At 33.6% G+C, this 14,046-nt stretch overlaps 1 protein-coding gene across 1 annotated transcript in view; it reads left to right on the plus strand.

Moving 5' to 3' along the window:
• Nucleotides 1-14,046, plus strand: part of LOC149791238 (uncharacterized) — a 57,072-nt gene that overhangs the window by 21,068 nt on the left and 21,958 nt on the right. Inside the window, exons 5-8 of the mRNA XM_089969724.1 lie at nt 3,502-3,630; nt 4,311-4,493; nt 4,973-5,095; nt 13,421-13,567. Of these exons, the coding sequence (XP_089825850.1) occupies nt 3,502-3,630; nt 4,311-4,493; nt 4,973-5,095; nt 13,421-13,567 (582 nt within the window). The remainder of the gene's footprint in view (nt 1-3,501; nt 3,631-4,310; nt 4,494-4,972; nt 5,096-13,420; nt 13,568-14,046) is intronic.

Below are 14,046 nucleotides of genomic sequence, written 5' to 3' on the forward strand. Positions count from 1 at the left end.
TAATACATTTTGGGGTGGGGTTCTGTTACGTAGCTATTTAAAGCACTTGGGATTGTCCTGCTTGATGGTAATTAGGTCATGATAATAACAGTCCTTCAGTCAATGGAATGCAAATTTATTCAATTATATTTTTATATAACATTGTTAGAATATTCTTTTCCTTTAATGATTACTTCGTGTCTGCCATCACTGGCAGTGTTTATCTTATGTTGTACACGTGACTCTATTTATCGATGTGTGTATTCTTAGAAAAGTAGTTCTCCTTACAGTTCATACAGAAATAAACGCAATTCATTTTGATCACGTGGTAACATTCTGACCAGTGTAAATGTTACTTTCCTTTACCAGCTACTGGCATTGCAATTATATTTATCTTCTTATTTTAACGTTTGCATAATCCTGAGGTAGGTATAGATTTCATGCAACAAAATAAAACAAAAAACAAATACGTATCAATTCTTTCACTAAGCCACGTGCCAGGTAACTCCCTTTCATGTTATCGATTAAGGCTTAATGTGATTTGAAACAACTAAATACCCAAAGTTAAAAAAGAATTTACGGAACATATTTGTAATTAATAATAATAATAATAATAATAATGATAAAAAGAATAATATTAATATCTTCAACTTTTTGTATCAAAAACACTGACCAAACATTGTGCAGAAAGTATAATAAAAGTAAATGAATTAAAATAGACAAACGATATCCCTTGCAGCTTGGTTCACACTATTAACAACTTGATACATTTAACACGAACATTAGTTGAAGCAGCCAGAACCAGGCTCCCACATATCTTATGATGATACAATATAATGCAAATAACATTATGAAAATCAGTTACAGACATGGAATGTCGGTCTTCAGTATCCTCGTAGAACCGTTATCAACACATGCTAGATCGGTTTACTTGTGCAGGTACTTGATCTACAAGGACGTTTACGACACGCCACTGAGCCGGCAACTATTACGTATAAACGACATAGATATGCAAAATCAGACTGAATCAGCATGCGAGTTTCCCATACGAAAAGTAAAATTGATATACAAATATTCCAATGGATCAAACCGGATAGCGAGTAGGAATATAAAGTTACATTTTATAGCTTGCTAGCAGTCTAATTAGTGCAAATTATCACAAATTGCATATAATTACTATACGATAACAAATCTGAGGAACGATTGATATTTCTGGTGCGGAAACTACAAGTACGTAGGGCAATATACTACGCGTACCATGTCTTAAAAAACTAAAATAAATCAGGGAGTTGTCTTCAGAATGTGGTGCCATTTTCCAAAGAGAATGTACACCGGATATGCACTTCATAATAAAATAAAACGAAAATACTTTTCAATTCGAAAACCAGTCGCAAAACAAACAATATACGTTCACATTCTTTAATATTAACCAACTATGTTCTTTAGGAATTGATCGCCAACAAGCGCCTAATTGTTTATACAATGTCCTGCACATAAAGGAACTTTATGATACGGTAAATATATCTTACATTTAAAATTCCTTGAAGGATGTTAACATTTATTTAAAACGTATTTTTTTTTGGTTATTTTGTAACGAACATTCCTACTGTTTATCAGCATATTTATTCTTATATTATTAATATTTACAAAGAAAATTTACATTCTCCTTTGATCGGGATCCCTCATATAAATTAACCATATCATCGCTGTGTTTCATACTTTTAAGGCTTTGGGATAATGTACATTTCAATGATTATTCCTTTTATCATATGGCGCTATTTAGAGTCCAGGGCTGGTATACCGTAATATCGACAATCAATCAATCCTTAGCTTGATAATGACATGTGAAGAAATAGGTAGTTAAGTGGGGAGTTGGAAAGATGTATATACGCGTGTAGGTAGGTAGGAAGTATACTACTTGGTAGGTAGGTTGTTAAGTATGTAGTAATTAAGGTAATGTTGGATAAATATTTAGATATACATATTTCTTCCAAACAAAATTTAGATGTAAATTCAAAGCTTGTACATGTATACAATCAAACCTGACCTATCAGTCACTTGTGTTCAGTGGCTACCTGGTCAACGCGGACATTTTATTTTCCCTCCGGCAACATTCCAAAATAATTGTCATATAATCAGAGGTCACTTGTCTTCTGCGGCCAGGGGCCAGTTGTTTCATAACCAGACAGTGGTTTCACCTTGCCTTATGCAGTCGTTACCATGTATTAGCAGTGACCGCTACAAGCAGGCAAATTACACTTCTATTGTTTGGTGAGCGAAGAATATTACATCCGAAGGTAAATTACGGGGAAGGATGTTTAAACGTGTCATATTTCAAATGAATTTACCCTACTACAGTGATATTAAGCGGTAGACACGTGCTATATTCTTCATGAATTTCACTTTCTCCAAGTTGCTGTGAGAGCTATGCATTTCTGCTCGTTGTCTTCATAATAATAAGTTACGAGATTAGTGTAGTCATGTGACTTTAGATGCATATAGTGCGTCCCAGATAACATTTCATCAACTCTGTAATTTTGTCTCGTCTATTAGCGTATCAAATACATTGCGATTATAATATTCTCCATTTCTTGAACAATATATCTTTTTCATATCGATTTCATGCAGGGATGATTTGACGTAGCATTGTATACATATGGTAGGCCCGTTGGGAAGCGGCTACTTTCTGTGGTGGCGGCTAATTCTTATTTTTCGTTAGACAATTGACTCAGGCCCTACACCGCACCATAAATATTAAAAATATCAAAATTGGGGTGGTAATGGCCAGAGTAATCGCGGCTAACGGTGTAGGTGCCACTAACAAAAGCCGTAGCAAAGTTTCTTTTTATTGCCTAATTATCAAACGTCACAAAGAAAAGCAGACTGTCCTTTGATCTCATTTAGCTTTGAAACTGGTTAATCAATAAATTGTATGAAGTGCGAATTATACAACTGCCCTAACAAAAGTGAGTCGAGAGTTTCACAATTAAAGACATGATGTTAGATAGTACTTCCCTTTAGAAGTGTGTGTGTATGTGTGTGCGTGTGTATGCCTGTATGTGTGTGCGTGTGTGTGTATGTGTGTGTCTCTGTGTGCGTGTGTGTGAGAGAGAGAGAGAGGGGGAGATAGATCTATGTATGTGTGCATGTGCAAAGTTGTATTTTTCTTGATGTATTTAAATCCTATTAGTTTTATGACAGGTTACATGATAAGAAGAGACAGGTGTTAATAAATGCATACAGTTATTTGTACAGAAGAGACGGTAACATCTCTTGTCATTGGAAAGACAAACATCATGTGAGGATGGAGTATCCATGCGCAGAATGGAAATTAATTTACCAAGTACCAAGCTTGAGAGATAAACCTGCCTTCAGAGGTCACCTGCCTGCAAAGGAAACCTTTGCCTTTACCGATGGGTGGCTCCTGTAGACAGTTATATATATATATATATATATATATATATATATATATATATATATATATATATATATATATATATATATATATGTGTGTGTGTGTAGTTTCCATATCATCAAGTGATAACAAAGGCAATGGCAGTGGCTGTTTCATATTTACAAAGAACGAAGAATATGAAATGTCTGTAGTGAATTGCAGAAGTAGCTATCGACATCTGTGCGAAGCTTTGACTGGTAAGTTTCCCGCATATTGAAGTTGTATAAGAGTTAATTTGCGACACACTTTTTGTCCCCATTTCTTCTCTTTTCTCTGTGGTTTCCTGCATGATTGTGTGGCGTCAATTTTTTTCTTGCAGTATAATTCAACAAAATGATTGTGTTCCCTCAGTTTTATTCATGCAGTATAAATGAAGAAAATGTGTGCTAGTTTCCTGTTAATATGTTGAAGATGATATGTAAACACTTGTTAAATTTCTTAGTGAGTTTGTAAGAGTAACAATAATATAATGTTCTTTGTTTTGCCGAAATCTGCTGAAAAACTTCAAAATTACATTGTGCCCTGGACCTCAGAATTTTATCCCCTTTTCCAATAATACTACCAGGACAGCATGTCCGTTATCTTAGTGATGTTAAAACCAATGGCACTATTTAATTCACTATTTATTGTCTTACGAAAAACAATATCGGGAGAAGAAAGATTATTGTTTTGATAATCCTACAACTAAACATTACTAAACTTTATTTAATACACCAATTGAAACCAATTATCATGAAAAGCAAATCACAATTGGTGGACATTGGTACGACACTAATTAATGAAGTATCAGAAATGTGCATAACATTAATGTATGTAGCCCATAATATTTCTTCCACCCAATGACATCTGTATTGTCTTCCAATTTTCCACATATTAGGACAAATTTTGGAGGAGAGTCCAGAACATGACCAATGGGTGCATTCAATTAGAGATTGCGCAAGGGTTGGCAAGAGCCCTACAACATATACTGGAGGTAGAACAAATTTCCTATTCCCTAACGCTTCTGGATCGTGGTGGACAAGCGTTGTACGAGATCTTGTAATTCAGAATTATTCAGAGTGTGAGTATAAACTTTTATTGATTACATGACACCAATGTTCATATTACAATAACGTATTAAAAAGCAGCCTGTAATTATGGGATGATTTGACATCTGAGAAATTAGAGGGCACATATGCCGCCATATGATAAGAAGAACGATACAATCATTATTTAATACTTCACCAAGTGTACTGAAGTAAACTGAGTTTCAATGAGGTATATTAGGACAAATTCATTGTTTAATGTAATGACGTGATTTGGGTTTGGCAGTAGATGAAATATTACAATTGTTGAGATATGTTGAATAATTATTGAGATTTCAGAAGGTTTGAGGTTCTATAGAAGGTACTTATTCAGGGTATAAACCTATCTTTTGATAACAGCATCTGACTCATTACATAAAATTAAAGAAACTGTTATATGGACATGTTCAACACTTTTGTAGATCATAAGAAAGCTTATACAAAATTGGGCTGAACATATATTTTTATTTTGTAGCTAGGACAATACAAGGAACACCTTTATTTGAAGGCTTCTTGAAAAACAGTGATGAAGGAATAAGACTAGAATTTGTTCATGCAGGGCACAATTCAAGGAAGAAGTTCGTAGCGTGTATGTCTGGTAGGTACACTTGAAAACCTGATTCAGTCACGTTCCACTTGAGAGACGAAAATATGACTCCCGTTAATTATTTTAAATTTGTCGACGAAGTACAACGGTAAAATTAAAATGGATTTTGCTGTGATAATTCATATCTTGTTTATGTCTATACATATATATATATATATATATATATATATATATATATATATATATATATATATATATATATATATACCCCCAAGCTTTCCAATATTCCTCTCTCACCAATGATTCTACTAAGATGAAGAAGAAAGAGAAGAAGAACAAGAACAAGAACAAGAAAGAGGTGGGGAAGAAAACTTAAGTATCAATACGATAATAATGTTATTGTAGCATACATTAAATTAGCTGCACTTTTCTTGGCGGTGTCTTGTAAATATATTTACAATCCCATGATCCGACATCTTACATGATTGGTCAGCATTCAAAAACGACAACGAACGTCAAAAGACCCACATACTACCCCAGTGTGTAAAATCTGTATCATTAATGGTGTATTATCTTAAAAAACCACTCATTATAAGTATCACTAAATCTCGTATTTTCCGCGAAAGATCCAAGATGATGTCGCAAATAATAACAGTAGTAGTAGTAGTATAAAAAGGTGTTGTCGTGTTTTTGATGTTATTACCTTTGCGATCTGAGATAAAATTAAAATGAGTTCCATTGAATTTATGCGAAAGATCTAAGATGATGTCGCAAATAATAACAACAGTAATAGTAGCAGTATAAACAGGTGTTGTAAAAACCCTTGTGTTTTTGATGTTATTAGCTTTGCTTTCTGAGATAAAATTAAAATGAGTTCCACTGAATTTATGCTTGCATTTGTTTGCATGCAGATAGTTGACTTGAATAAATCTTAAACACATTGATCATTGTGTTATAGTGAAAAACGCACTGGTAGGTATCGACCGCAGAAAATACCTATATAAGTGTCATTAACTGGACATATATAAAGGTAACATATGCATTCGTTGGCTAATGATCGACATCGGAATGTCACGCTGACTATCTTTTTCATAATGTCGGAAAAAGATATATCCAGACCAATCGGTTCATCATGATATAACGGAATCGATCACGTGTTTTTGATGAAGGGTGGCTCAGGGTGCGTTTGATTAATCAACACACATCATGAATTTACTAAGGTACATTGCAAATGAAATTCCAGTAGCTAGATGCGCATAACAAATGACCCAAATAGTTTAGAGTGTTACATATACTGGTCGTTTTAAAGTCAAGTCATGTGATGGGCTTGCTCAACGAGAATTATATAGTTTATGACTGATATTCAAATATCAGCTCCATCATTAAGTCTGCAAATGCTTTACATAAAATATTTACACAATTCGATGGTTTGTACGATTTTCGTGCTGCACTATAAATGTATGCCGTCTTTACAGTTTATTTTTGCTGAGACCAAAGTATAATAAAATCAAAGCACTATTCATATCTAAATTAAGATAGAGACCTAAGCCTAACATCCTTGCATTCAAACGGGTATGGAGCCCAGTGTACATGAGCGTTAGCTATTGTTATGCGTGCATCATGCATGATGCGTGACACTAAAATACAAGTGACAGGAAACTCCTTATCGAGTGCAGTTGTTATCAACGGATTTTTATGTAAGTGAGGGCTTCAGTGCACTATAAAGCCATAACGTGCATTTGCTAAATGTACACGAAACGTTCATTTAATTTACGTATTTTCTAAACTATATTGCTCATACATTGCATAAGATAAACTATAAGATTACACTTTTATTCGAGAAAGTCTTAGAGCCTACTTCGGACCCGGCCACTGGGAACCTCCTTTACAATTGAAAAGGTACATGAGATAAAGTATCTGGTCGATTATGGGAGTTTTTAACACCTCTATGTTATATTATCCCTGGTGACGGAATCAACGAAGTATCATTCTTATACCAATCATGCACGGAACATGGACAACAATATAACTTTCTCTGAAGTGAATATTAAGAAATTTTTATCAAAGACACGTGTTAATAGTTTAGGGATTTTACCTGATGTTTGGCGTTTCACCAGTTTATATAGACCCTTACGGGACCAGCAATAATGAATGTCCACAACATATAGCAATGCATTTTTGTGCTTACGTTCTGCAGTAAAGTGCCATAGATAAAGACATAGCATCCTCTTAAAACGAACCAACCTGTCTAGCAAACTTTTATTAGACGCAATATGCCGTTGATTACCAGCAGATTCCGCAAGTACAGGCAGACATGTTATCCGCACATTTTAGAATTTAAATCTTCGCGTAACGTCACTTCAAGCATGGCAAATAGAACTCATTTAAATTTGCATAATTTACATCACTCAGATTTATATAAGGTTCACACTCCCCAGGAAATCACAAGTCTTCCTCTAATTTTTCCACACTAGAACGTTATACTTCTTGAAGAAACTAAAGCATGTAAAGTGATCAAGTGTAACGTAGCCTACATTATAGCAAAATAGGTTTACAATATTTGAAACTAAATCCCACATAATACAGATTTCTCTGTTGTTTTTATTATTAGAACAGTTTACTTATACGAACATACTTTTTTGCCATAATCGTTGTGTATATTGAGGCATTATAATGAGTTTGAATTTATATTATACTAAATCTCCTCTATTATCATTCGGTGTTGAAGAAAATACGAAAAAGGGACATTTATTATAAAAACTGATGTCCAGTAGGCGAAAAAAGTATGTGGAAAACTCACTATGCTGAGTTTAGCATGGATATCGATGTTGACGTTTGCAATTGACATTTTCCGTTATATATTCTTTGTCCTTTATAACAGTCAAGCACCCAGTGTCATTGCCTTTAATATGATTTGATGCTAAGGTAATTACATTTGTATTGTAAACTTGGCTAATTAAATAATAATGATTGCATTATCTGTAGTCTACAACCTACCAACTAAAATATTTACGTACCTACATACTCGCACAGACAGAAAGCGAGAACTCCAGTAAATTCATTGAAAGTCCCACATATAAGAATGTACTTGGCGACGTATACAATTTTTCTTGAAACGTTCATTGTCGAGACATCTGTTTTTCGGATAGCAACTGTTCTACATCTGGTTTCTTTAAGCACGACATGAATGGTTGTTAAACTAAATTTGATTAGAACAACGGGCCCAGGAATATAAAGTATGGCGTAGTTTGAACCTTTCATGAAGAACGTTTTACAAATGCTTGTTTAAAATACGGGCTACCTAGAAAATATCAAAATATTTGATTCTCAGCGTGGTTCGTAACGATTGTGTTCCACATCTGATAATGATAGTGATGATGAACATAATTTTTAAAGTTATAAAGTATATTATATTATTGGAGCTGGAGAAGAGTTAATAGAGACATTGTGAGCCCAAAATGGTTTTAAGTACGAGTCAGATGTACATGCTGGATGGACAAAAAAAGTAGACGTCATGACCCTTTCAGTGGTTTCTCAAAATTAAATGTAAAAGGTACAGAATACCGAACGTAATTAAAATACTGACAAATTCAAAAGTATAATGCAATTTTCCTTAGTAATCAATTAATCACTTTTGCATTGCGCATCATATGCTACAAAACAATGTGCATGTATCCATATCAGGGTTAAAATATATTGAATAATATAAGGTCAAAATGCAATTTAGTAGTAAAGAAAACATGCTAATGTCAAAGAACGTAACAAATTTGGCATAATAGTCAGTAAACTACTCATTTAACAAAGGAAGAAAAATCCTATTTTGGAGTAAATGTATCCAAAGGATAATATCTCTGAACTCTGGAAAATTGCATATAACAGTCACAAAGATCAATTTTCCAACATATTCAAGCTGACAAAGATATCTATGTATATGCCCCTTCAGAAATAAGCACTTAACAATACTGATGAAAAGAAAAGGATCAGAGTATGCTCAGAAATAATTAACATAAAAATGATTTTACAACTAGCGATGACATCTGTCAAAGATGTTGATTTAGTAGAGTTATAGGAAAGTGCAACCGGAAGATACAGAGACTTATTGAAGTTTAGATATATGTTGACTTATTACCATTTTTCCTCCCCTCCTTTTTAGTTTGATAAATGGGAATGTCACCCTTCATCATCTCTTCTTACATTGAAAATGGAAAATAAAATTTGAATTTATCGTTTTATGCAGATACATTTAACCAGTAAATGAAGGTGCTGATGGAATAAATGAAATTAGCACAGAATGAGCGATGGGGCAGATTTAGAAATGCCCAGGTTTATCTCCTTGTGTAAGTTAAAAGCAATTTGTAAAATAGAACTTGGTGTAGTCAATAGTTTACCTGCTTCACCAACAAATAACACACCTATTGCTGCGGCAGTCATATCGCATTTGTAGGAAATAAAGTGTGATATATTCTGTTGGTATGTAACCGTCCTCCTATGACCAAATTTGTTCGAGATGAGATTTTCTTTGCACAAGGAAATTTCATTATTTCTTCTGTTTTTAAGATAACATCATAATGTCTTCCAAGTGTAAATGAGACACGAAATTGGTAATATGTTTTCAAATCATTCATGTTGTACAAAACAAAGGGAATTACATGTAGCCACCATCAAATATCCTAAACCGTTAGATATAGCTTATTGCAAAAAACAGGTAATCTGTTTGAAGGTATTGTTCTTATCTTCTAATCAATCAGAATTGGATATAAATACATGATAACTATATATGAAGCTGTAGTCTGCATACTGGAAACAAAACCAAGAATGTCAGCATACATGAAAGGGTACCACCTACTTTCCAAAGATGAAAATACCATCAGGTTCGTATGTGTATCGATATGTATTGTATCGCACTCTACGTATCACCAATCGCATCGATACGTGGCACAAGTTTATCATTACACCCCGAGTATCTACACTACTATGAATAATTAGGTCGCCAATTCAAAGAATTTGTGCAAATATATAAATAATATTTCATCCAGAAGTCCAAGACATACTTATTTGATTTTCACTCTTGTAGTGATACTGAATATTGATTTAACAAGGGAACACTTATTTGATTTTCACCCTTGTAGTGATACTGAATATTGATTTAACAACGGAACATATATCTAGCTGAGAGTCACGAAGTGTTTTCGGTTCCACATCTCTTTTCGATTGGTCAGTGTGCGCGAAGCATGGATCGTCCCTCCCAGTCTCCTAAAGGAACCCTCTAGATCTTATTCACTACAGACCAGGTGTTCCGAAGATATGATTCCACTACGAGATAGTCGTTCCGTCCTACGAACTGACATCACAATCAGCAGCATACGGGTTCAATTACCTCCCCAGTCATACTAACCCCGATTCAAAATCCCCTAAAACTATAATGACTAGAGCCGTGTTGTACACGAGACACGGTCAAGTACGAATGCAATGATATCAGTTAATAATGAATTTGCTTCGTTACATATTAAGTCATTTCATCGTAACTACTGTAAAAGAGCATTAGTATGATAAATTTATTTGTACAATAATTTGTATCCGGCAAGAATAATTCCACTTGATTATATGAACTCTAACATGTTCTAGTAATTTAACGTATGCATCGTATACAAGAATTGAAGTAGTCTGTTCATTTATAAACGCATAATTCGAAACTGACTAGAGTATATCTCGTAGAATGCCATTATTTGACTTAGGTCGAACAATCTGTATGGTTTATAATGAACACTGGAACATACAATAAGTGAACGAACAGTATCACTTATCACGGATAGTGATAAAATAATACAATTCAATGTTTTAGATAATTCTCCAGTTGAAGATTGTTTTGATAGGTTAATTTATGTAGTTTGTAACACACAATCCGTACCTGTTTAAATGCCTTTTATTTGTTCAGGATGCCATCCGTAATGTGGACAGATTCTTCACAAAATCTCGCTATGCTATGACAATGCATCCAGATTAGTTATATTTGCAACCTGGTGCATCACTTTTCCTAGCAAGCTCAACATGGGCTTGGCTAGCTTTCTTTTGACAATTCCAAAACCTCTTTCGATATGTCTCAGGTAATGATTGAAAACTTATTCGTGACGTAACCATAATCAGCACTTACTTCTATTGACAGTGATGCATACATTTCAGGAGCATTACCAATATGTACATCCTGTTATAACGAAGTCCAGTGCTCTATTGTCCATTTCTAACTTGCAATATTTATCAAAGTGCAAACAATATTGATCAACATATTTTCTTTACAAGAGTGTGCTAATATAATATTTGTGGTGACATCAATACTGACATTCATAAGGGGAATGGATTTTACATGCCGGTTCTACTTCTTTTTATTTCGATTGCATTTCTGTTCCTCTTTCTTCGTTTGGAATTTGTAATTTCATTTTAAGCTGACCTTTTTTATGTTAAGGCAATTCCATTAGCTTTTGCAGGTCTTGCCCTTCTATTTTTTTAAATTTTAAATTATATTTCTCTTCCTTATTTCTGAATTTGCATTTGAATTTCTTTCCATTTTTTATTGTTCTCTCTCTCTCTTTTTCCTGTATTTAAATGTTATGTCTCTCTTTGCTCTTTTTGAATTTTCTTTCTCTCTTTCCTCTTTTCGCATAAGCATCTTCGTCTTTGTGCAGCTGAATGTTTAAAGATTCCAAAATAGTTAAAGAAAATAGTTTTATTTTCCTGCTTTAACAAGGACAATTATGCGTCTAAATGAGAATAGCAGTTGGCAAGCTTCATCTACTCATCGTTCCTCAAATGCTTAAACATTATATCGGTCGGAATATTGAACAAAACACTCCACCCTAGATGATATTGAGAAAAAATGTTCGTCTTACTATGAAAATCAATAGACCTTGGGTAAAGAAAGATGATCATGTATTTCAAACAATTCCAGTTTTTCTCTGAACTATTTACAAAATTCGTATATTCGACCTGCAACAAATTCTGTTAGGTCTCTATAGGCATAAAGAAAGTAACAGAAAGAAACAAAACAAAAGACTGGTGACACATTAGAACTCCATAAGCTATAACACTCACGTCATCGCCTTCATTTTTGGATCTCTTGGAACCTGTATTGAGTTTTATTCAGGACTTGTATTATTAGGACTTTTGTCTGTAATTCCTGAATTATTTTGTGATTTAATTCCCAATTAAGTAAGTTCCTTTTTGTCATTTTCACTTTTTATTCTAGGGAAATAAATTAATTGTTAAAGTTTACAAAGCTTGTTGTCCTTCACATGTTTGTTACTTTTTCTAAGAGCATAGACTCCTAACACAATTTACAATTTACAGTTATGACCGAATTCATACTACACACAATACGGATAGAATCATGTAGCAAAGGGTGCACATTATATAGATATACATAATAAATCATAAATCTATTTTCAATATTTTCACACTTTGCATACATTACATTCAGCTTCATCAAACTGAATGATGAACAATCATGTTGAACAGAGTATATACTGACGCATCGAGACATCCGTTGGAAACGAATGTTTACAAGTCCGAAGATATTACTGTGAAGAAACAAAATATTTTATTAGATTTCTGTATTATGTGATATTTAACAAGAAGGTAATCCGACATTGTTTAGAAGAAACATTTACATACTGGTTTCATCCTTAAATGATAATGTTTCCGTTATATCATCAAGGAAATATATTGTCAATTGGAAGATCATTTTAGTAAGAATTATGTATGGATTGGGACACCACTCCGAAAATAAATGTTGTAAAATGAAAATGAGACATATCGGGAACATATGAAAACTGGCTTTTATGACTTAGATGTAGTTAGCAAGTATGGGCTATATAGCAAATTTAGAAAATATTTAAAAGAAAATGTGGCGGCTGCAAAAGATAATTTAATTTGTGTACGGCTGTCTTTTTGTAGTCTTCTTGGTTTAAATTGCTCAAAATATAATTGCTCACAACCCCAGCTGAAATTCCGAAACCAGGAAAGATAAAGAATCTTACTGGATACGCTGCCCTAGAACATTGTTTGTTTTGTCTATGTTTTGTATTTGCTTTTGAAAAAGACTTCGAAAGCGTTCAGGCTAGTTAGATACATGTTTTAACTGTTCGTTGTTAGTTTATTGCATTTATCTTAATGAATTAATAATACACGTGATTCCTTACTGGATGTAGTGCACTTGAAGGGAGTGTTATTCGTCATACGATTTGTATTATATTCAAGACGTCATCATATTATCATCAACAAGATAACAAAATGTATTTTTGTTTTGTAATATTGTACATCCTTCCAGCTAAGCTCATTCTTAGCTTTACCTTAATGACCCATTATTATCTTTTTGTATACCAGACCTCCAAAGCACTAGCACCGATAAATCAACGACATCATTTACTACACCTATTGAAACCACAAGAACAGCGACTAACAAAATACAAACTGGTACAACAACTACTTCTATTACCTCAAAGATAGCCACGAGTACGAGCGTTACAACAGGTAGGCATGCATATCGTTTGTTCCGTATCTATTTATAATCCTTAAGAATTCCTGAACGTGCTGAGTAGATAATTGAATCCAAATTAATGTAATAGACTGGTAAATATTTCGCAAAGAACATTTTAATGTTGTGAGAATATTTGACAACGTGATGAGTGTGTCTTTATAATATTATATGCAACATTGTGATCAGTATTACTGTGCAAAGTAGATTATCTATTAATGATAATGTATACATACCATAAATGGAGTTACAATTACTTACCATGATCTGTTCCTAGTAATATAATTAATAATTAGATAAGGTACCAGTATGATACTTATAGATCTGCTGTGGCAAATGGTGGTGAATAGTTCTAGGTAGATGCTTAGATCAAGGATGATGGAGATGTCCATTTCAAGTTTGTTTTGAGCTTATATATATTAGTGTTTGGAAGAAAAAGAAAACGCAGTCGCAATAGTTCAAGGGTAAACAATAT

This window comes from Sinohyriopsis cumingii, chromosome 9 (assembly GCF_028554795.1).
Source record: "Sinohyriopsis cumingii isolate HCF-2022 chromosome 9, ASM2855479v2, whole genome shotgun sequence".
NCBI classification, from domain to species: Eukaryota; Metazoa; Mollusca; class Bivalvia; order Unionida; family Unionidae; genus Sinohyriopsis; species Sinohyriopsis cumingii.